The sequence below is a fragment of the Anomaloglossus baeobatrachus genome, chromosome 10, assembly GCF_048569485.1.
Source record: "Anomaloglossus baeobatrachus isolate aAnoBae1 chromosome 10, aAnoBae1.hap1, whole genome shotgun sequence".
In the NCBI taxonomy this organism is placed as follows: Eukaryota; Metazoa; Chordata; class Amphibia; order Anura; family Aromobatidae; genus Anomaloglossus; species Anomaloglossus baeobatrachus.
Window position 1 is genome coordinate 14,730,595 of NC_134362.1, and position 23,817 is coordinate 14,754,411.

The following is a 23,817-nucleotide window of genomic DNA, read 5'->3' on the forward strand; positions in this document are numbered from 1 at the left end:
TTTTTTCTCCCTTTTTTTGTGTCTGGAGGCTCTTTTGAGAGTGTGGATGTTCATTGTCATTGGATTACATGATTGATCTTTGTTCCCATCCCCAGTCCACATGAAACGACTCCAGGGTCGCACAAAGGGTGTCATTCCCCCCATTGTCTGCTCTGATTGGATATTCCCATCTTCTGGATACATAAGGAGCTTCCCACAGTCACTGATCATTAGTGACCCTGGAGCAGCCATGGCACCGGTCCTCGCACTCCTGGCCTCCGCTGCGCTCTGCGCCCTCGGATCTGCGCTGCCGCTACAGGTACGTCCCATAGGAAACGCTGCGGATTTATAAGGCGGACGCTTCATATTATTCTAAGGCTTTGTGCACAAAGAGGATTTGTCTTTTGTTTGTTTTTTTAAGCAGAAACTAAGTGAAAATTCTGCCCCCAAAAAATTTGGAGGTACCACTCAGAAAACTGCACAAAACTTGTCTGGAGCTCTGGAGAATCCGCCAAGATTTGCAAGCAAAAGATATGTAAGGAAATTATCCTAAAGGGTTAATAATATAATAATAATAATAATATTTATTCATTTATATAGCACTGTTAATTCCGCAGCGCTTTATATACATTGGCAACACTGTCCCCATTGGGGCTCACAATCTAAATTCCCTATCTGTATGTCTTTGGAGTGTGGGAGGAAACCGGAGACCCCGGAGGAAACCCACGCAAACACGGGGAGAACATACAAACTCCTTGCAGATGGTGTCCTTGGTGGGATTCGAACCCAGGACCCCAGCGCTGCAAGGCTGCAATGATAACCACTGAGCCACGACAAGACTGCAGTGCTAACCACTGAGCCACGACAAGACTGCAGTGCTAACCACTGATCCACGACAAGACTGCAGTGCTAACCACTGATCCACGACAAGACTGCAGTGCTAACCACTGAGACACCACAAGACTGCAGGGCTAACCACTGAGCCACGACAAGACTGCAGTGCTAACCACTGAGCCATGACAAGACTGCAGTGCTAACCACTGAGCCACGACAAGACTGCAGTGCTAACCACTGAGCCACGACAAGACTGCAGTGCTAACCACTGAGCCACGACAAGACTGCAGTGCTAACCACTGAGCCACGACAAGACTGACGTGCTAACCACTGAGCCACCACAAGACTGCAGCGCTAACCACTAAGACACCACAAGACTGCAGTGCTAATCACTGAGCCACCACAAGACTGCAGTGCTAACAACTGAGCCACCACAAGACTGCAGTGCTAACCACTGAGCCACCACAAGACTGCCGTACTGACAACTGAGCCACCACAAGACTGCAGTGCTAACCACTGAGCCACCACAAGACTGCAGTGCTAACAACTGAGCCAACACAAGACTGCAGTGCTAACCACTGAGCCACCGTGCCACCCTGTTTATGTTTTTGGGTTTTTTTGTTTGCTTTTTTTCCCCCTTTTGTGGACAAAACCTGCCCCCCAAAAAATAAATAAATAAAAATCTTTTATGCACAGAGCAGAACCTCCAAAATTTTATAGAGAATTTCTGCTTCAAAAACTTGTTTTTCGGCCCTTGTGCAGGGGGAGGCTGCGCTCCCTGAGTGTTGCTGCTTGATAATATGCGGCATTGTACAGTTGCAACTTTTGTTGTTGTTGTTCCCCTCCCCCGTCATCTCTGGCTGTACAAGGTCTTGGGTGTTTTTCCTGCGAGTTCTAGTTTTTATATGACTGATTACGTTACCTTTATAATGTAGTGAAAGACATTAAACACTGGCATTTATTTTTTTCAATGTCCCATAATGCTGTCGCTCTCTACGGATGGCGTGTGGGTGACGAAGGGTTAGAATTCGGAGAATAAGGTTCAGATAAAACCTGCTCTGTTTGCTTTGAATTGTAACATTTATGTTGCAAAATATCAAACTCTCCCTAATACAATGTATTTTCCATTTTCTAGCCGGCCTCATCTGCTCCGGGCTCCAGTAAGTACAATGTGATCCGATTATTCCCCAATCACCAGGTATAAGGGCCGAGCGCTGATCCGGGGTCACCACCCCATAGACCTGCACAGTGGACTCGGCCAAGGGAACCTCGATAGCTTCTGCAATTTGTAAACTTTTAAAAGATCAAAAAACAGGATTTTATATATAAATATATATATATACGGTATATATCAGAGTATGTAGACCAGCGTCCAGCTCCAGCTATGGTTTGGACCGTGAGGAAGGCGGACAAGGCCGCCGAAACGTGTAGTCCCATTTGCGCTGGTTTTTTGCCATTCACATTGGTTCCTGATCCTTGTGGGTCCTTTTTTAACTTTTGAAGATCAATAAAGAAATGAAAATTTTACTCCAATCCTGGTTTGCTGAGTCCTCGCTGGATTTCCTCATTTTTTCCATATATATATATATATTAGCTGTAGTACCCAGGCGTTGCCCGAGATAGTAACTGTCACTCTCCGAGTTTCTGTCTGTGCCTCTCTGTCTATATCAGTCTCTCTGTCTGTCTCTGTATCAGTCTGTCTCTATCTCTGTGTCTGTCTGTCTCTCTCTATCTGTCTGTCTCTTTCCCTGTCTGTCTCTTTCCCCGTCTGTTTCTTTCCCCATCTGTCTCTGTCTGTTTCCCTGTCCGTCTGTCGGTGCCTGTCTGCCTCTGTCTGTCTCTTTACTTGTCTCTGTCTCTTTCCTCGTCTGTTTCTTTCCCCATCTGTCTCTGTCTCTTTCCCTGTCCGTCTGTCTGTGCCTGTCTGCCTCTGTCTGTCTCTTTACTTGTCTCTTTCCTTGTCTCTGTCTCTTTCCCCATCTGTATCTTTTCCAATCTGTCTCTGTCTCTTTGTCTTTCCTTGTCTCTGTCTCTTTCCCTCTCCATCTGTCTGTGCTTGTCCGCCTCTGTCTCTCTTTGATGTTCTGCCTCTCTCTCTATCTCTTTCCCTGTCTGTCTCTGTTTCTCTTTCTGTCTCTCCATCCATCTCCCCACTGACATCTTATTACCTCAAACATCGGCTTCTTTTACTGACAATTAATTTTGTTTCTACAGCAACCACACACAATTCCTATTAATAACCTATAGCTCGCATCTCCATTGACTTTAATGGAAGGCCTTTTTTTTGGAGAGTAGCCGTAAAGCGCGGGGTTAAATTTTCTCATCCAAACATAGTCTATGACGTTCCCTGGGTCACATGAGGCGTCTGTGCAAAATTTCGTGATTGTAAATGCGACGGTGCGGATTCCTTTAGCGGAGACACACATACATACACTCAGCTTTATATATTAGAATATATATATATATATACTGTACCAAACGTTGACTTTACAAAAAAAAGAGATTGAATGCTTTACCTTTGAACACCACTCATGCGAGCTTCGCTGTGCTTGGGTACGCTCAGTGCTCAGATACGCTCGGTGCTCGGGTACACTCAGTGCTCGGGTATCCTCGGTGCTCAGGTGCGCTCGGTGCTCGGGTACGCTCAGTGCTCAGATACGCTCAGTGCTCGGGTACGCTCAGTGCTCAGATACGTTCGGTGCTCGGGTATGCTCAGTGCTCGGATACACTCGGTGCTCAGGTACACTCAGTGCTCGGGTATGCTCGGTGCTCGGGTACGCTCGGTGCTCGGGTACGCTCAATGCAAGGGGGACACTCTGTGCTCGGGTACGCTCAGTGCTCGGATATGCTCGGTGCTCAGGTACGCTCAGTGCTCAGATACGCTCGGTGCTTGGGTACGCTCAGTGCTCAGATACGCTCGGTGCTCGGGTACGCTCGGTGCTCGGGTACGCTCGGTGCTCGGATACTCTCGGGGCTCGGGTACGCTCGGGGCTCGCGTACTCTCGGTGCTTGGGTACGGTCGGTGCTCGGATACGCTCGGTGCTCGGGTACACTCGGTGCTCGGGTACGCTCGGTCCTCAGCCTGGTACGACCCCTTGCAGTGTTTGATCGGCTGGCACTGGAGGTAACAACAGTGTGATCGGATGTAGTGTGCACCCAAAAATAAATATGGAAAAACCCAACCACCCACCCCTGGAAGTGATCTGTTTATGGCTGTATGTGGGCGGAGACCCGAACTGCCCAATCAGTGACTTCCATTGAGATTCAGGTCAAGTCCGGGTCCAAAACCGAACTTTATCTAAAGTCCGGTGGAACCTGCCGAACTGAACGTCCATGGGTTTTGTGCTTCCTTTCTGATATCGTATGCAGTACATCACTCATTTAACCACTGCAGTCAATCACAGACCTCAGCACTTGACCACTACTTCTTAAGATTTGCCTCTAGTGGTCACATGCAGTCATCACCTCAGTGGATAGGCGCTGTACAGGCTGTCACTTCTGAAGTCAGTGATTGACTGCAGTGGTCACGAGTGATGTGCATGCGATTACTGCAGAAATGGATTATGGAAGTGTTGGAGATTTGTGCGGGGGGAGTGCTAATTTATTAGCTGGTCCGTGTCCTTTGGGCACGTCAGTAACACACAGCCCGGCTGAGGTTTAGATCGGGTGGAGGCGGACGATCAGCGCCACCTTCTCCATGACGGGCGACTGCTGATGATTCTGTGACTCTGAACATTTTATTGTGTCATTTTTTCTTCTAGAATCTGTGAAGGAGAAGCAGAAAACCATTTCTGATATTATACTTTCCGCTAATGCCAGTAAGATATTTACATTATTTTATATGGGGTGAAGTCGCTGCAGCGGGTTTATACAGTGCAGAAATATCATGATCGGACTCCTCCCGTTTTGCTTCCTCATCCCCCTACAAGATAATACTGGTTTTAATGCACAGAACAATCTAATGTCCAGATCTGTAGAGAGTCTCACGGCCCCGCCCCTGCTGTGTCTGGAAGAGGAGCCAAGACCCCGCCCCTGCTGCATCTGGTAGAGGAGCCAAGACCCCGCCCCTGCTGTGTCTGGTAGAGGAGCCAAGACCCCGTCCCTGCTGTGTCTGGTAGAGGAGCCAAGACCCCGTCCCTGCTGTGTCTGGAAGAGGAGCCAAGACCCCGCCCCTGCTGCATCTGGTAGAGGAGCCAAGACCCCGCCCCTGCTGTGTCTGGTAGAGGAGCCAAGACCCCGCCCCTGCTGCATCTGATAGAGGAGCCAAGACCCCGTCCCTGCTGTGTCTGGTAGAGGAGCCAAGGCCCTACCCCTGCTGTGTCTGGTAGAGGAGCCAAGACCCCGCCCCTGCTGTGTCTGGTAGAGGAGCCAAGACCCCGCCCCTGCTGTGTCTGGTAGAGGAGCCAAGACCCCACCCCTGCTGTGTCTGGTAGAGGAGCCAAGACCCTGCCCCTGCTGCATCTGGTAGAGGAGCCAAGACCCCGCCCCTGCTGTGTCTGGTAGAGGAGCCAAGACCCCACCCCTGCTGTGTCTGGTAGAGGAGCCAAGACCCTGCCCCTGCTGCATCTGGTAGATGAGCCAAGACCCCGCCCCTGCTGCATCTGGTAGAGGAGCCAAGACCCCGCCCCTGCCGTGTCTGGTAGAGGAGCCAAGACCCCGCCCCTGCTGTGTCTGGTAGAGGAGCCAAGACCCCGCCCCTGCTGCATCTGGTAGAGGAGCCAAGACCCCACCCCTGCTGTGTCTGGTAGAGGAGCCAAGACCCCACCCCTGCTGTGTCTGGTAGAGGAGCGAAGGCGCTACCCTTGCTGCATCTAGTAGAGGAGCCAAAGCCTCGCCCCCGCTGCTTCCAGTATAGGAGCTAAAACCTCGCCCCCGCTGCTTCCAGTATAGGAGCCAATGCCTCGTCCCTGCTGCTTGCGGTATAGGAGCCAAGGCCCCGCCCCTGCTGCTTGTGACAGAGAATCCAAAGCCCCGCCCCCGCTGCTTCCAGTATAGTAGCCAAGGCCCCGCCCCTGTTGCTTCCGTTATAAGAGCCAATGCCCCGCCCCTGCTGCTTGCGATATAGGAGCCAAGGCCCCGCCCCTGCTGCTTGCGGTATAGGAGCCAAGGCCCCGCCCCTGCTGCTTCCGGTATAGGAGCAGAGGCTCTCCCCGTCACTTGCTGTGAGCTTCTGATTGCCTGACATGGCCAGGATCAGCTTCCATAGTCTGCAATCAGCACAATATGAAGGGAACCCACAAAGTCTTCTCGTTTTCATGGATCTGAAAGCCAATTATGTATTGCTGAATATGACCCCTTACTATGTCTTCTTCTAGATGTCTCCAGGCCCTTGTTCCAGGGTGACATTGCTCGGCATCTTGGCCGCAGTGTCCTTCAATGTGGATCCTGCAGATGGCAGAAGGTGGCCGGCGTGGTCAGTGTGCCATTTACCATTGATGCCACGTACTGTGAGTGTTTGAGGATTTTGCTGTTTGGCCATTTCTATGGGATAATCTGACCCTCACTATAGGGGGCATCTCACATGGGGCCAGCCCATGAGGCTTGTGACCACCACAAATATTATATGGTCTATTATCCTTGTAGATTACTTTGCTTTATTTGCAGTCTGTAGTATATTTCCGATCTATTGTACTGCACTTCTTATAGGCACCGGTGTATCTGACTAAGGTGCGGTACTATTATTGAGCACCATACTGTGCAACCTTTACACACGGTGCACTGCACCCAGCACCATCCAATATGAGGCTGAGTGGAGAATAGTTGGTGTCTTTCGCTCTGGAGGACTGAAAATATTCAGATTTACACAGACCGCCCATTGGTTTAAATGAAGGTGTGTGGTACCTCTTTTCCCCTGTGGGGGTGCTGCAGGGAGATCTGATTGCTGGGGATTTTAGCAGGTGGACACCTTATTTGTTTTTCCGGGTCACCTCTTATTTTAGGGTCACTATTAGTGTTTGATTAATTTATATATTTTTTTGCAGCTAATTACGAGAAGGGTTTAATTAGATCGGCCCTCGAGGAGTTCTATACTGTGTGCTGTGTGCGATTTATAGAGAGAACGTCTGAGATGAGCTACATCAGCATCGAAAACACCCCGGGGTAAGAGACAGTCAGGCCGGCTGTAGTGTAAAAATGACATGAATATTAAAGGATAGGGGTGGGTTTTTTTTAAGAAATAATAGTTACTAATGTGTGTGTATCGCCTCTGTACCACCAGACTGCAACCTTCATATTAACGTGGATCCTCCTGCTCAGCCGGCTATTTGCTTTAAACTCCTAATCCAAATTCCTCTGCCCCTTCCCTCATGTGGCCCCAGTGGGTAGGACGTAGCCACAAGGCAGCTCCTGACCATCATCTCCCTGTTATCTTCCTCCATCATCTCCAGGTTCTCCTCCATCATCTCCTTGTTCTCCTCCATCATCTCCTTGTTCTCCTCCATCATCTCCCTGTTCTCCTCCATCATCTCCAGGTTCTCCTCCATCATCTCCTTGTTCTCTTCCTCCATCTCCCTGTGTGCATAGATTTGTCACGAGGAAGCTCCCAACCACCATATCCCTGTTCTCCGTCATCTCCTTGTTCTCCTCCATCATCTCCCTGTTCTCCTCCATCATTTCCTTGTTCTCCTCCATCATTCCCTTGTTCTCCTCCATCATTCCCTTGTTCTCCTCCATCATTTCCTTGTTCTCCTCCATCATTTCCTTGTTCTCCTTCACCATCTCCCTGTTCTCCATCATCTCCTTGTTCTCCTCCATTATCGCCTTGTTCTCCTACATCCTCTCCTTGTTCTCCTACATCCTCTCCTTGTTCTCCTCCATCATCTCCCTGTTCTCCTCCATCTCCCTGTTCTCCTCCATCATCTCCCTGTTCTCCATCATCTCCCTGTTCTCCTCCATCCTCCCCCTGTTCTCCTCCATCCTCTCCCCGTTCTCCTTCACCATCTCCCTGTTTCCCATCGTCTCCTTGTTCTCCATCATCTCCCTGTTTTCCTCCATCATCTCCTTGTTCTGCTCCCTCCTCTTCTTGTTCTCCATCCTCTTCTTGTTCTGCTCCATCCTCTCCTTGTTCTCCTCTATCTTCCCCCTGTTCTCCTCCATCATCTCGCTGTTCTTCACTATCCTCTCCCAGTTCTCCTCCATCATCTCCCTATTCTCCTCCATCATTTCCCTGTTCTCCTCCATCATCTCCCTATTCTCCTCCATCATTTCCCTGTTCTCCTCCATAATCTCCCTGTTTTCCTTCATCTCCTTATTGTTCTCCTCCATCCCCTCCCTGTCCTCCCCTCCATCTTTTTTGTTCTCCCCCTCCATCTCCTTGTTGTCCTCCTCTCCTCCTCCATCTCCCTGTTGTTCTCCTCCATCTCCTTATTGTCCTGCATCCCCTCCCTGTCCTCCTGCTCCATCTCCCTGTCCTCCCCTACATCTCTTTTGTTCTCCCCCTCCATCTTTTTTGTTCTCCCCTCCATCTCCTTGTTGTCCTCCTCTCCTCCTCCATCTCCCTGTTGTTCTCCTCCATCTCCTTGTTGTCCTGCATCCTCTCCCTGTTCTCCTCCTCCATCTCCCGTGTGCATAGACGGGTTCAGATTGAGCCACTTAGTCTATGTCCACCTTCAAGGACACATTTTCCATACTTGTGTTTGATGGCAACCTCACATGTCCAAGGTGTGGCCAATGTGGACCCCCAAGGGGCAAACTAAGTGGCGCCAATTGTAGCTTCATATTCAGGAGACTCCATAACGGGGTGTGTTCTCCCGTCAATTAGATGGGGTAATCATTCTTCTTTAAGCCTTTGAGATCAGATTGTATCGGGGGTGTGCATAGTTTAGTTACACACCAGCCGTTCACACGAGTGTCTGACCGACTGTGTGCAGTACAGATGGCTAGGGAGATGTTCAGACAAAGCCACGGGATGGACCATAACTATCTCAGTGGGGGCTTCAACCACTAGGACCCCACAATCACGAGGCTCAGGGCTCTGCGCCCCAATAGAGGTTGCTATACACAAAGGGGAGACTAATTCTGGTTACGTTTCTTGTGTAGCTGCTGGTCCTACATTGGTAAAAATGGAAACGGGCAGCCGGTAAGTCTCCAGTCAACAAGATGTATGAGCTACGGAGTGATCCAGCATGAAGTGATGCACGCTCTCAGCATCAACCATGAGCACACCAGGCCGGACAGGGACAACTACGTGGACATAATGTGGCAGTACATCTCCTCAGGTGAGGATGCGGCTCTACCGCTAGAACGCTAGGAGGCCCCTTCTACTTGCCCAGTCTGGTGGTGCCAGGAGCCTGTTCATGGCTGGTCTGAGTCTTGTACAGATCTTGCATAGGCCGTGCACAATGGCGGGGAGGTGTTCGAGGCATTACATGTGACTGGCGTGCGGAGCCATACTATAGGCTATGAGCAACATGTATATCTAGCCATTAATATTGGATCGGTGGCGGTGCAACTCTGCCCTCATGCCGGTCCACCATTATCGGGGGTTGCCTGGTGACGGGATGCACCAAGTGATCGGCGGGGGTCCCTGCCCTTCGACATTCACTGATCCATCTTAGGTTCAGCTTCTACTCGGGTGACATGGCTGCATGTGTGAGGATGATACAGACACAGGGGAGGAGCTAGAGGATGATACAGACACAGGGGAGGAACTAGAGGATGATACAGACACAGAGGAGGAGCTAGAGGATGATACAGACGCAGGGAAGGAACTAGAGGATGATACAGACGCAGGGGAGAAGCTAGAGGATGATACAGACACAGGGGAGGAGCTAGAGGATGATACAGACACAGAGGAGGAGCTAGAGGATGATAGAGAAACGTGGGAGGAGCTAGAGGATGATACAGACAAGGGGGAGAAGCTAGAGGATGATATAGACACAGGGGAGGAGCTAGAGGATGATACAGGCACAGGGGAGGAGCTACAGCATGATACACAGGGGAGGATCTAAAGGATGATAGAGACACGTGGGAGGAGCTAGAGGATGATACAGACATGTGAGAGGAGCTAGAGGATATACAGACAAGGGGGAGGAGCTAGAAGATGATACAGACATGGGGGAGGAGCTAAACGATGATGCAGACACAGGGAAGGAGCTAGAGGATGATACAGATATGGGGGAGGAGTTAGAGGATGATACAGACACAAGGGAGGAGCTAGAGGATGATACAGATACAGGGGAGGAGCTAGAGGATGATACAGACACAGGGGAGGAGCTAGAGGATGATACAGATACAGGGAAGGAGCTAGAGGATGATACAGATACAGGGGAGGAGCTAGAAGATGATATATAGAACATTCTACAGACATGACAGTTATAATGTAAATGTCAGGCTGCACTACTGAAGTTACTGAAGCCACAGGTAATATAGCTTCAGAGTGCAGTTTAGCAAACAACCACTAGGGGTCAGCAGAGAAGTCAGTAATCAGAGTCAGCAGCAAGAGGTGTAATACAGAAGCCCGGGGAGGTCAGGAGCTAGCAAAGAGTCAGGAACCAAAGAGAAGCGTACAAACCAAAGGGGAGAGACGAATGCTGGAGTCAGGAGCGAGGATACAGGTCAGCGGCCGGGAAGTCCAAATACAGGTAAGGGAGGAGGACAAACAGGTCAGGACAGTGGAAAACAGCAGACAGGACCGGGTAGTCAGGGACCAGGACAGGCAGACGAACAGGGCAGGGTAAAAGTCAGGATACAGTAGCAGGGAGGCAGGACAGATCGGAAACACTCACCAGAGCCAGTATACACACTGCAAGGCAGAACTATCACTGGCACTGAACTATAGGTAGAGAGGCAAGATATAGCGTCCCGGGATCCGGAACAAGGCAGGGAAATTAACCCCTGACATGACCAGGCTAGAGCTGGGTGTAACCACAGCAGGGAAAAGCCGGCCTGGATCATGAGAGTAACTCTTGACTCGGTTCTTATTTCTAGTGAACCAAGGAGATTTCCAGTTAGACAAGGGAGACACTCTGAACACGCCGTACAACTATAACTCCGTCATGCATTACAGCAGGTGAGTGCTGCCAGCCGCAACGTGCACCGTGCCTAAAGGGATTGTCCCAGCAGCTCGTCCGCTTTCATTACAAATTCTTCTACAACATCACAGGGTAACTTTTCGGAAACTTACAACTTTCCCCTATAAATGGCAACTGACTGGTTAAAATGGTCCGAGCCCTGGGCTGCATTTAGGGGAATGTAGCGTCAATAAATGATGCACTGCTAGAATCATGTGATTTATATATATATATATATATATATATATATATACGGTATATATATATATATATATATATATATATATATATTCATATATATATATATATATATACAGTGCCTTGCGAAAGTATTCGGCCCCCTTGAATTTTTCAACCTTTTCCCACATTTCAGGCTTCAAACATAAAGATAAAATGTTAATGTTCTGGTGAAGAATCAACAACAAGTGACACAATTGTGAAGTTGAATGATATTTATTGCTTATTTTAATCTTTTTTTCAAAAATAATAAACTGAAAATTGGGGCGTGCAATATTATTCATCCCCTGTAAGATAACACTTTGTAGCACCCCCTTTTGCTGCGATTACAGCTGCAGTCTCTTGGGGTATGTGTCTATCAGTTTTGCACATGGAGAGGCTGAAATTCTCGCCCATTCTTCCTTTGTAAACAGCTGGAGCTGAGTGAGGTTGGATGGAGGCGTTTGTGAGCAGCAGTTTTAAGCTCTTTCCACAGATTCTCGATTGGGTTCAGGTCTGGACTGTGACTTGGCCATTCTAACACCTGGATACGTTTATTTGTGAACCATTCCATTGTAGATTTTGCTTTATGTTTGGGATCATTGTCTTGTTGGAGACAAATCTCCGTCCCAGTCTCAGGTCTTTTGCAACAGGTTTTCTTCAAGAATGGTACTATATTTGGCTCCATCCATCTTCCCATCAATTTTAACATTCTTCCCTGTCCCTGCTGAAGAAAAGCAGGCCCAAACCATGATGCTGCCACCACCATGTTTGACAGTGGGGATGGTGTGTTCAGGGGGATGAGCTGTGTTGCTTTTATGCCAAACATATCGTTTGGCATTGGGCCCAAATAGTTTGATTTTGGTTTCCTCTGAGCAGAGCCCCTTCTTCCACATGTTTGGTGTCTCCAGGTGGCTTGTGGCAAACTTTAAATGACACTTTTTATGGATAAAAAAATTGTTTAAAAGAACAGAAAGTCCTCAGTGGTTGATACCTTTTTATGGATATCTTTGAGAAATGGCTTCCTTCTTGCCACTCTTCCATAAAGGCCAGATTTGTGCAGTGTACGACTGATTGTTGTGCTATGGACAGACTCTCCCACCTCAGCTGTAGATCTCTGCAGATCATCCAGAGGGATCATGGGCCTCTTGGCTGCATCTCTGATCAGTCTTCTCCTTGTGTGAGATGATAGTTTGGATGGACGGCCGGGTCTTGGTAGATTTGCAGTGGTATGATCCTCCTTCCATTTCAATATTAATCGCTTGCACAGGGCTTCTTGGGATGTTTAAAGTTTTGGAAATCTTTTTGTAACCAAAACCTTAAAACTTCTCCACAACAGTATCACGGACCTGCCTGTTGTGTTCCTTGGTCTTCATGATGCTCTCTGCACTTTACACAGAACACTGAGACTATCGCAGAGCAGGGGCATTTATACGGAGACTTGATTACACACAGGGGCTTATATTTATCATCATCAGTCATTTAGGACAACATCACATCATTCAGAGATCCTCAATGAACTTCTAGAGTGAGTTTGCTGCACTGAAAGTAAAGGGGATGAATAATATTTTCAGTTATTTATTTTTTAAAAAAGTTTAAAATAAGCAATAAATATCGTTCACCTTCACAATTGTGTCACTTGTTGTTGATTCTTCACCAGAACATTAACATTTTTATCTTTATGTTTGAAGCCTGAAATGCGGGAAAAGGTTGAAAAATTCAAGGGGGGCGAATACTTTCGCAAGGCAGTGTGTGTATATATATATATATATATATATATATATATATATATATAATTTCCGTATCTGGATCACGGTATTTACAACATGAAGCCTTCTATTTATATACATCATACCCAGTTAGCATTTCCGGGGCATATTGGGGTTGACATTTTTTCGGCATTAGCCAGAAAAACCCACAGATGTTAAAATTGTGACTTTTCCAGTACAATGTTCTTGTGTCTTCTTTTCCTCGGATCCTGTAGAACGACTTTCACAAACACCAGTGGAAAAGCAACAATTATTCCCAAGCCGGACCCCAACGTGTTCATCGGACAGCGCAACGGGCTCAGCCGCCTGGACGTGGTGACGTTAAACCGGCTCTACGACTGCAGTAAGACATCGGGCACCGCTTTCTGTATGAGAAAGGAGAACAAGAGTTTTTATAGTGCAAAGATAACAACTTTTTATTAAACACAGGTGGGGGAATCCATACAGTCATTAAAAACATGTAAAAACATATATGGCGGTCATCCCCTACATAGGGGCATAGTACATAAATTAAGCTGTCAATGTGAACAGTATATACACAGCACGTGCTTAGTGATGCAGGAAAGACACCTAGGTATAGGTTCAACAAACCACAAAAAAGGAAAGTGACCATACATTAGCAGGCAGAGTTAGTGGAACATTCCACAATTGGCGCAGTGCCACAGAATATATCTATAAAGAGTGTGGCAAATATTTATACAAAGCCACTAAACGAATTTATCATTGGGAGCGTTCACACATTATGCTGCCGACATAGTACTACCAAAGCATAACATAAAAGTGGCTGTAATGTGGTTTAAAACCACAGTCAAAGCCTGCATACATGAAGCAAGGTGCCATGAGAGCCCATTACCAATTTCACTGAGTACGGGGGAAGGGTCCGCCAGTCACTGCAGCCTCAGAAGACCTACGTACGTTTCGATGTTTAGGTATATTAAATCTTCGTCAGGGAGGAGGCATGCCTCCTCCCTGACGAAGATTTAATATACCTAAACATCGAAACGTACGTAGGTCTTCTGTATGCAGGCTTTGACTGTGGTTTTAAACCACATTACAGCCACTTTTATGTTATGCTTTGGTAGTACTATGTCGGCAGCATAATGTGTGAACGCTCCCAATGATAAATTCGTTTAGTGGCTTTGTATAAATATTTGCCACACTCTTTATAGATATATTCTGTGGCACTGCGCCAATTGTGGAATGTTCCACTAACTCTGCCTGCTAATGTATGGTCACTTTCCTTTTTTGTGGTTTGTTGAACCTATACCTAGGTGTCTTTCCTGCATCACTAAGCACGTGCTGTGTATATACTGTTCACATTGACAGCTTAATTTATGTACTATGCCCCTATGTAGGGGATGACCGCCATATATGTTTTTACATGTTTTTAATGACTGTATGGATTCCCCCACCTGTGTTTAATAAAAAGTTGTTATCTTTGCACTATAAAAACTCTTGTTCTCCTTTCTCAACAAGTTTATGAGTTTGTGCTATTTGGGCTGGATTCCAGAAAATTCTGGATCCACCCCTATATTCTTGTGATGGTTTTTTGGAGTATTCCTCCCTTAACCGCTTTCTGTATGTCTGATCTGAATGTTCAGGTGCCATTGACTCCACGGCCCCTTTGGTCGTCTCCAATGGAAATTCATGGCATTATTCCATGGGCATCAAATCTGAGGCTGAGCGCACAATCCTGGCAAAGGCTGCAATAATTGTGTGGATGAGAAGGTTGCCTTTTTTTTTTTTTCTTGTAGCCACAATTTGCAAAATGTAAACCATTAATTGTTTGACTTTCTATTGCTGTAGATGTTTTCTGGCCCCTCTGCAAAATTGTGTTTGTGCTAGGAGCGGTCTTTGCTGAGACTACCCCCGTATAATGAGAGGGGCTCCTGTCCCTCTGCTGTGCGGATGTTCCCTGCACAGTTTTGGGGATGGGGTGCAAATCTGAAAACTGTCCCAAGTTTTGGAAACTGTCCTTGAACTGTCCCAGACCCACAAGGGCATGGCTTATATAATCTCCGACTGCAAATGGGCAGAGCTAGGTCCGGGACTAAAGCCTCCCGATAATGACACGGGCGACTGCGCATTGTGTAAGGGAAAAATTAAGCTTCTGAAGCCCCTTGCTTCTGAGGAATGGTGGGGTCCCTGCGGTAAGACGTCCGCCAATCAACAAGTGCTGGTATAATCGTAGCAAAAAACCCATATAATATGAATATATATGGGATAAAGCGCAGCAATCACCAGGATTTTCCTATATAACCTAAAGCCAGTGCTATACTGGCACTATCAGGCTGATTCTATACATACAGTGCTATACTGGCACTATCAGGCTGATTCTATACATACAGGGCTATACTGGCACTATCAGGCTGATTCTATACATACAGGGCTATACTGGCACTATCAGGCTGATTCTATACATACAGTGCTATACTGGCACTATCAGGCTGATTCTATACATACAGTGCTATACTGGCACTATCAGGCTGATTCTATACATACAGTGCTATACTGGCGCTATCAGGCTGATTCTATACATACAGCACTATACTGCCGCTATCAGGCTGATTCTATACATACAGTGCTATACTGGCACTATCAGGCTGATTCTATACATACAGTGCTATACTGGCACTATCAGGCTGATTCTATACATACAGTGCTATACTGGCACTATCAGGCTTATTCTATACATACAGTGCTATACTGGCACTATCAGGCTGATTCTATACATACAGTGCTATACTGGCACTATCAGGCTGATTCTATACATACAGTGCTATACTGGGGCTATCAGGCTGATTCTATACATACAGTGCTATACTGGAACTATCAGGCTGATTCTATACATACAGTGCTATACTGGGGCTATCAGGGTGATTCTATACATACAGTGCTATACTGGCACTATCAGGCTGATTTTATACATACAGTGCTATACTGGCACTATCAGGCTGATTCTATACATACAGTGCTATACTGGCACTATCAGGCTGATTCTATACATACAGTGCTATACTGGCACTATCAGGCTGATTCTATACATACAGTGCTATACTGGCACTATCAGGCTGATTCTATACATACAGTGCTATACTGGCACTATCAGGCTGATTCTATACATATCTTTAGTGGTCAGCTCGGATGTATAGGTTTTGAAACACAAGCAAGTAAAGTTTGTATTTATGCTAATTCTATTATAGAATTGCTTTACTTTGTGACTAGAAGGACCTGTACTGAGGCCCCGCCCCTTCTGGTCACATGGGTATGACATCAGCACAGGTCCTTCTAGTCACAAAGTAAAATGATTCAATTATAGAATTAGCATAAATAACAGGGGGAGGATATAACTATGAATACCCCCCTGTTATTATCTGATCAGCAGCTGCTGTCACTCAATAAGCTGCTCATTTTACAAGCTTTACTTGCTTGTGTTTCAAAACCTAAACATCCGAGCTGACCACTAAAGGTATGTATAGCATCAGCCTGATAGTGCCAGTATAGCACTGTATGTATAGAATCAGCCTGATAGTGCCAGTATAGCACTGTATGTATAGAGTCAGCCTGATAGTGCCAGTATAGCACTGTATGTATAGAATCAGCCTGATAGTGCCAGTATAGCACTGTATGTATAGAGTCAGCCTGATAGTGCCAGTATAGCACTGTATGTATAGAATCAGCCTGATAGTGCCAGTATAGCACTGTATGTATAGAATCAGCCTGATAGTGCCAGTATAGCACTGTATGTATAGACTCAGCCTGATAGTGCCAGTATAGCACTGTATGTATAGAGTCAGCCTGATAGTGCCAGTATAGCACTGTATGTATAGAATCAGCCTGATAGTGCCAGTATAGCACTGTATGTATAGAATCAGCCTGATAGTGCCAGTATAGCACTGTATGTATAGAATCAGCCTGATAGTGCCAGTATAACACTGTATGTATAGAATCAGCCTGATAGTGCCAGTATAGCACTGTATGTATAGAATCAGCCTGATAGTGCCAGTATAGCACTGTATGTATAGAGTCAGCCTGATAGTGCCAGTATAGCACTGTATGTATAGAATCAGCCTGATAGTGCCAGTATAACACTGTATGTATAGAATCAGCCTGATAGTGCCAGTATAACACTGTATGTATAGAATCAGACTGATAGTGCCAGTATAGCACTGTATGTATAGAATCAGCCTGATAGTGTCAGTATAACACTGTATGTATAGAATCAGCCTGATAGCGCCAGTATAGCCCTGTATGTATAGAATCAGCCTGATAGTGCCAGTATAGCGCTGTATGTATAGAATCAGCATGATAGTGCCAGTATAGCACTGTATGTATAGAATCAGCCTGATAGTGCCAGTATAGTACTGTATGTATAGAATCAGCCTGATAGTGCCAGTATAGCACTGTATGTATAGAATCAGCCTGATAGCGCCAGTATAGCACTGTATGTATAGAATCAGCCTGATGGTGCCAGTATAGCACTGTATGTATAGAATCAGCCTGATAGTGCCAGTATAGCACTGTATGTATAGAATCAGCCTGATAGTGCCAGTATAGCACTGTATGTATAGAATCAGCCTGATAGTGCCAGTATAGCACTGTATGTATAGAGTCAGCCTGATAGTGCCAGTATAGCACTGTATGTATAGAATCAGCCTGATAGTGCCAATATAGCACTGTATGTATAGAATCAGCCTGATAGTGCCAGTATAGCACTGGCTTTAGGTTATATAGGAAAATCCTGGTGATTGGTGCGCTTTAACGGCACCCAAATCTGCACTGTTTACATTGTATGGGGGTGTCTTGACTCTTCCCGTGATTGGGGAGGATCGGGAATTCAATTCTTTGTCCTCCAGGGAGGAGATCTGACTTCAGACGTGTCTGAAACTGACGTATACCCCTCTCCCCATTGAGAACTCATAATAATAATAATGTTTATTTATATAGCGCCAACATATTCCGCAGCACTTTACAATCAGGTGGGGGCTTGTATAGACAAAAACAAAATAGTACATAATTCAACAGCTACAGTAGGAATGAGGGCCCTGCTCGAAAGCTTACACTCTATGGGGAAGGAGGGGGACACATGCTCAGCTGGGATGAGCATACGTATGTTGGGAAGAATAGCAGTCGTTCCAAGGAACATTCGGCTAACTGCTATCTAATACATATGGCCGCCTCTCAACATAACTGTTTTCTCACTCTCCTCCTTATCTCTGTGTTCATGGCTCCTTCTTCTTGACAGATCTGTGCAGAACCAAGTTACTGGGGTCATCGGGAAGCTTCTCCTCCAGCGATGCGTCCCCATCACTGCCCAAAGACAACTGTCTATGGCTCCTTCATGTTCTTGTCAACAAGGTGATGTCCGGGCAAGAGTTTGATCCGTATTTCATGGCTGTGGGCTAACTGTCAATGGACGAGGACATGCCCTGATTTTCAACCATCCTCCTCCCGTGAACTTTCCAGCAGCTGCTTGGCACGGGGCACTCAATTGCACAAATGTCCTCTAGAGAAAGGTTCCCCAACTCCAGTCTTCAAGGTACACCAACAATGGATGTGTTCAGGGTTTCCTTAGCAATACTATGGAGAACATGCGCTGTTGATGGACCTTGAAGACTGGAGTTGGGGAACCTTCCTCTAGGGGAAGGTTGATATATATAAAAAAAAAGGCTCAGCAGCCGGCAGCCGTCTTGGTGGGCTGCGCACCTCCAGCCTCTTTATTTGCTTCACATTCAATATAGTGTTTCTGCAATGATGGCGGTGATTGTTTGCCGCCTGTGACGTCCATTCTGTTCTTTTCTCCAGGTTTTTCTGCAATTTAGCTCCTTCATTTCTTCACCTATCGACTGTGACGCTCAAATCATTGTGTACAATGGAGTCACTAAATCCAGCTCAATATTGGCGAAGATCGACCCCAACCGGCCGCCTCCGGTCCTGATTTCTTCCGGCTTATTCATGGTGGTGGAGTACGTCACCGATCAGAACTGCTCCAGCAGCTTCTCCGCATCGTACAGCACAGGTACAGATACGACTATCGACGGGGAGGAACAGGAGCACATAGGTGTAGATCAGTGTCAGCTGAAGCTGTGGCATTGACCAGATCTATGGTGGTGACCGGATCACAGCAGTGGCTGGAACGTGTCGGAACGTGGACTTCTGCCTGTTACACTTTATTCAGGGAACGTCTCGAGGGCGCCCACCTCACATTTACTGAATCTTCTGGTCTTTTCGAAAACTGCAGACCATTAATAGCAACTTTTCATACTTTTTAGTATTTGGGGGGGATTCTACCACCAGGGCGGGGCCGAGGGGCAAATTGCCACCCCCCTCCCCCCCACAGTTGCTCTATATGAAGCAAGAATTATTGCAGCAGCTTGATCTTTCACATAAATCAGGTTGCATTTGGCTCCAGCACCATCCGATCTGCGGGAAAGATCAAACTGCAGCACATTCTCATTGTGAGCGACTGCAGACACCAGTGCAGAAGATCCTCCTGCACTGTCTTGATCCTGAGCTTACGGGACATCATTAGTGATGAGCGAACACTACCATGCTCAGTACTGCTAATGCTCGTGTGCTGAGTATAATGGAAATCAATGGGGATCTGGAGCATTTTTCTGGAAGATCTTCCATTGAGCTCGGTACTTGAGTTGCGACCATCCGACTCCTCTTTACGAGCTACGAGCCCCCGAGCATGGGAGCGCTCACTGATCACTACTTGTAACCTCTGCTCCCTATATGACGCAGCCAGATGTAAATACAGTAGGGATGGGCCGCTGCCGTGTGGTTGTCCCCCCCTTTAAACAAGTTTCTAAATGTACCCATGACTCAGTGATGCACCCGAGGAGAAGTGACTCCATACTGCGCCCCACCAGACGATAATAAAACCCCTCTCTCCGCAGATGATCTTCCCTTTGGTTTAGTCATAAATTGTGTGCACATTGCTGAGTTATTTATACTTGGTAACCTTGTGGGGGAGGTGTTTGGGTAGGGGCATTTATGTCCCCCGCTATTGTATCTGGATGGCTGGTAAATTTGGGGCTGTTGATGACTCGTGAGATGGTTTGCGTCTGTTCCAGCCTGTAGGTTTTGTCTAGGTGGAAATGTTGTAGACGACATCCTCAACCACATAGAAAGTGTCAAGATAGCACTACGGGGCGCAGGGGCTCAGGTAGGGAAAGAACTCCTGAGTGTGGTTAGATAAAAGCCCACTAGAGGTCGCTAGCACAAGAGCAGGGATAGTTGATCAGTCAGGGTCAATGCTGGGATGTCACGTCAGTACTGAGGAGCAAACAAGCCAAAGTCAAAGAACAGAGCCGAGGTCGGAAACCAGGAAAACAAGTAAGGGAGTGGTGGACATGAAACAGGGCCGGAGTCCGGAGGACTGGTCGGGCAAGAGTGACGGAGGTACGGACGGGCAGGAGTAACAGAGATAAGGACAGGCCGGGGCAAACATAGGTAAGGTCAGTTTGGTAGCACGAAGGTCAGGTAAGAGGGATGGAAGTCTGGAGAGGCAAGGGGAGCGGAGGTTAGGACAAACAGTACCAGGTAGCAGGAGAAGAACCAGAGAACGTCTCCGAGGAACGGAGCACACAACAGAGCCGGAAATATCACTGGCGGCGTCCCGGAGGCAGCAGCACCAAGATATGGTGGTGCGACCCCCTGAACGAGGCTAGAACAAACAGGCCCCTTCCGGAGGCAGGATACACGCAATGACTCAGGAATGGCAGAGGTGTACCTGAATCATGACAGAAAGGGCCTGTATTATCGGGCTGACAGGAGCTGCTGAGGAAGACCCCGGTCTGCACAAGAAACCGTGATTTACATAAAGAGCGAGGCACGTATAAAGTCACTTTTCGTTTCCGTCCTGCGGTGCTGATGAGAGGCTAGTACAGGGGGGACAGCAGATGAGTCCTGTAAAGTGAACTTGTCATTGAGATCCTTAGTGTCCAAGGATGGGCTCGCCAATGGAGCCTTCATTTTTTTCTTTCATTTTACAGTGGTGTACGGTGGCACATTTACCTCCAACAATAGTTTTGTGACCTCGACGAAATATCCAGACAGCTATCCTAACAGCGTCCAGGACACCTCCATCATCATTGCTCCCGCTGGGTTTAGGGTGAGTGGAGGCTTTTTATAGATTATTTTGGATCTTCAGTACTGCCCGGTATTACAAAGTCTGTACGTCCCACAAGTCCGGCGGACTGGGTCCAGTGGCCAGAGGATCTGGGGTTGGGGTATTATGGAAAGTATAAATAATGTGGCCCATTTGCAGGTTCTGCTTGGGTGGGCTGACACTTGGGTGGACCCTTGATCATGTGTTAATTTCTTCCAGGTGTTCCTAAAATTCATATTGTTTGACCTGGAGTCGTCTCCGTCTTGCTCCAAAGACTACTTGGCGGTTAGAGATGGTGGTGACACCAATGCGCCCGTTCTTGGCACTTATTGTGGCACAAGAACAGATTTACGATTATCATCCACTGGACAAATGATGCTGCTGAAGTTCTCCAGCAACTCCCAGACAGTGGGGCAGGGCTTTAGGGCCGAAATTACTTTTGGTAAGTAAGGGAAGTGTGACACTTGCTGGGTGTAGCAAGCGTGGCGGGGTGCGTTCAGACCTACGTGCGTCTGATGCACAACAAAAACACAAGAAAGGGGGGCACTGGGGACACCAAAACAATAAGAGGCCCTGGAACTAGTGAGAGGGGCAGGTGGGCACCTCCTAACCTCAACTGCAGCTGTCCCACCTCTCCTCACCAGTCTCCGTCCATGTGGGTGACGCTCTGCTTCGGCCCCCGTCCATGTGGGTGACGCTCCGCTTCGGCCCCCGTCCATGTGAGTGACGCTCTCCTCCGGCCCCGGTCGATGTTGGTGACGCTCCACTCCGGCCCCCGTCCATGTGAGTGACGCTCTACTCCAACCCCTGTCCATGTGGGTGACGCTCTACTCCAACCCCTGTCCATGTGGGTGACGCTCCACTCCGGCCCCTGTCCATGTGGGTGACGCTCCACTCCGGCCCCTGTCCATGTGGGTGACACTCCACTCCGGCCCCGGTCCATGTGGGTGACGCTCCCCTCTGGCCCTTGTCCATGTGGGTGATGCTCCCCTCTGGCCCCTGTTCATGTGGGTGATGCTCCGCTCTAGCCCCAGTCCATGTGGGTGACGCTCCGCTCCGGCCCCCGTCCATGTGGGTGACGCTCCCCTCCGGCCCCCGTACATCTGCGTGACGCTCCCTTCCGGCTCCCGTCCATGTGGGTGATGCTCCGCTCTGGACCACGTCCATGTGGGTGACACTCCGCTCTGGCGCCGGTCCATCTGGGTGATGCTCCACTCCGGCCCCGGTCCATCTGGGTGATGCTCCGCTCCAGCCCCCGTCCATGTGGGTGACGCTCCACTCCGGCCCCGGTCCGTCTGGGTGACGCTCCGCTCCAGCCCCCGTCCATGTGGGTTATGCTCCACTCCGGCCCCGGTCCATGTGGATTACGTTCCGATCCATCCCCTGTCCATGTGGGTGACGCTACGCTCCATCCCCTGTCCATGTGGGTGACGCCCCGCTCCAGCCCCGGTCCATATGGGTGACGCTTTGCTCCAGCCACGGTCCATATGGGTGACGCTCTGCTCCAGCCCCGGTCCATGTGGGTGATGCCCCGCTCCAGCCCCGGTCCATATGGGTGACGCCCCCCTCCAGCCCCTGATGCTGATGTAGGATAGAGAACATCCCCTCCTTCATCGATTTTGATACTTGGGGCCAAATTCTTTCCCGGGGCCACATGAGATGTCGGCACTGATCGGAGCATTACAATATAAACACCCAGCACATTACAGCAAAAAAACACACAAAAAACACAACTAATAACTGCGTGTCCCACTATTGGAGATAGTTTCCTCCATATGTTACTGACGTCTTTTTTTCCTTCTTTTTTCTCAGTGTCTGCAAACGACAACAGCTAAAGACGAATATTTACAAAAACAAGAAGCCAAGACCCCGGGATTATGGAGAAAATGTGAATATTTAAAAAAGCAAAAGAAAAAAAAACATACAATGATCTTAGTGGTAATGGAAAGGAAAACCCTATTCACCCCAAAAACTTTGTGTCCGGTCCTTTTTCAATTTTTATGAACATATTTTAAGGAAAAAAAAACAAACAAAAAACTTGGAAATACAAAAGTAGAAGGCGGCAGATTTGTGGCATATTATCCGGTGGCGCTCTGCATATGTATGAAATGGGAAACGTGCCGTAAGCGAGAATGGCAGAAAGGACATCAATCAAGATCAAGTCACAATGTTCATTTTGCCAAGTTCTACATGTGCAGGCCTGGTGACTGTGCCCGAGACTGGTGACTGTGCCCGGGACTGGTGACTGTGCCCGGGACTGGTGACTGTGCCCGGGTCTGATGACTGTGCCCGAGACTGGTGACTGTGCCCGGGTCTGGTGACTGTGCCCGAGACTGGTGACTGTGCCCGAGACTGGTGACTGTGCCCGGGACTGGTGACTGTGCCCGGGACTGGTGACTGTGCCCGGGACTGGTGACTGTGCCCGGGTCTGATGACTGTGCCCGAGACTGGTGACTGTGCCCGGGTCTGGTGACTGTGCCCGAGACTGGTGACTGTGCCCGGGACTGGTGACTGTGCCCGGGACTGGTGACTGTGCCCGAGACTGGTGACTGTGCCCGGGACTGGTGACTGTGCCCGGGTCTGGTGACTGTGCCCGGGTCTGGTGACTGTGCCCGGGACTGGTGACTGTGCCCGGGACTGGTGACTGTGCCCGAGACTGGTGACTGTGCCCGGGACTGGTGACTGTGCCCGGGACTGGTGACTGTGCCCGGGACTGGTGACTGTGCCCGGGTCTGGTGAATGTACCAGGGACTGGTGACTGCACCCGGATCTGGTAAATGGGCCCGGGTCTGGTGACTTTCCCCGGGTCTGGTGACTGTACCCGGGTCTGGTGACTGTGTCTGGGACTGGTGACTGTGCCCAGGACTGGTGACTATACCTGGGTCTTGTGAAT

The 23,817-nt window shown here is 48.3% G+C and overlaps 1 protein-coding gene across 1 annotated transcript; it reads left to right on the forward strand.

Annotated features, from left to right (window-relative positions):
* The first annotated feature begins 229 nt into the window (after positions 1 to 229).
* LOC142255083 (astacin-like metalloendopeptidase) lies at positions 230 to 23,288 on the forward strand. Its single transcript, XM_075326526.1, has 14 exons — positions 230 to 298; positions 401 to 514; positions 1,949 to 1,973; positions 4,575 to 4,631; positions 6,129 to 6,260; positions 6,795 to 6,912; positions 8,851 to 9,029; positions 10,741 to 10,822; positions 13,024 to 13,151; positions 18,054 to 18,166; positions 18,614 to 18,827; positions 20,809 to 20,927; positions 21,144 to 21,366; positions 22,737 to 23,288. The coding sequence occupies exons 1-14, from the start codon at positions 230 to 232 to the stop codon at positions 22,757 to 22,759; spliced, it is 1,596 nt and encodes a 531-aa protein (XP_075182641.1). The 3' UTR covers positions 22,760 to 23,288.
* Positions 23,289 to 23,817: the final 529 nt, after the last annotated feature.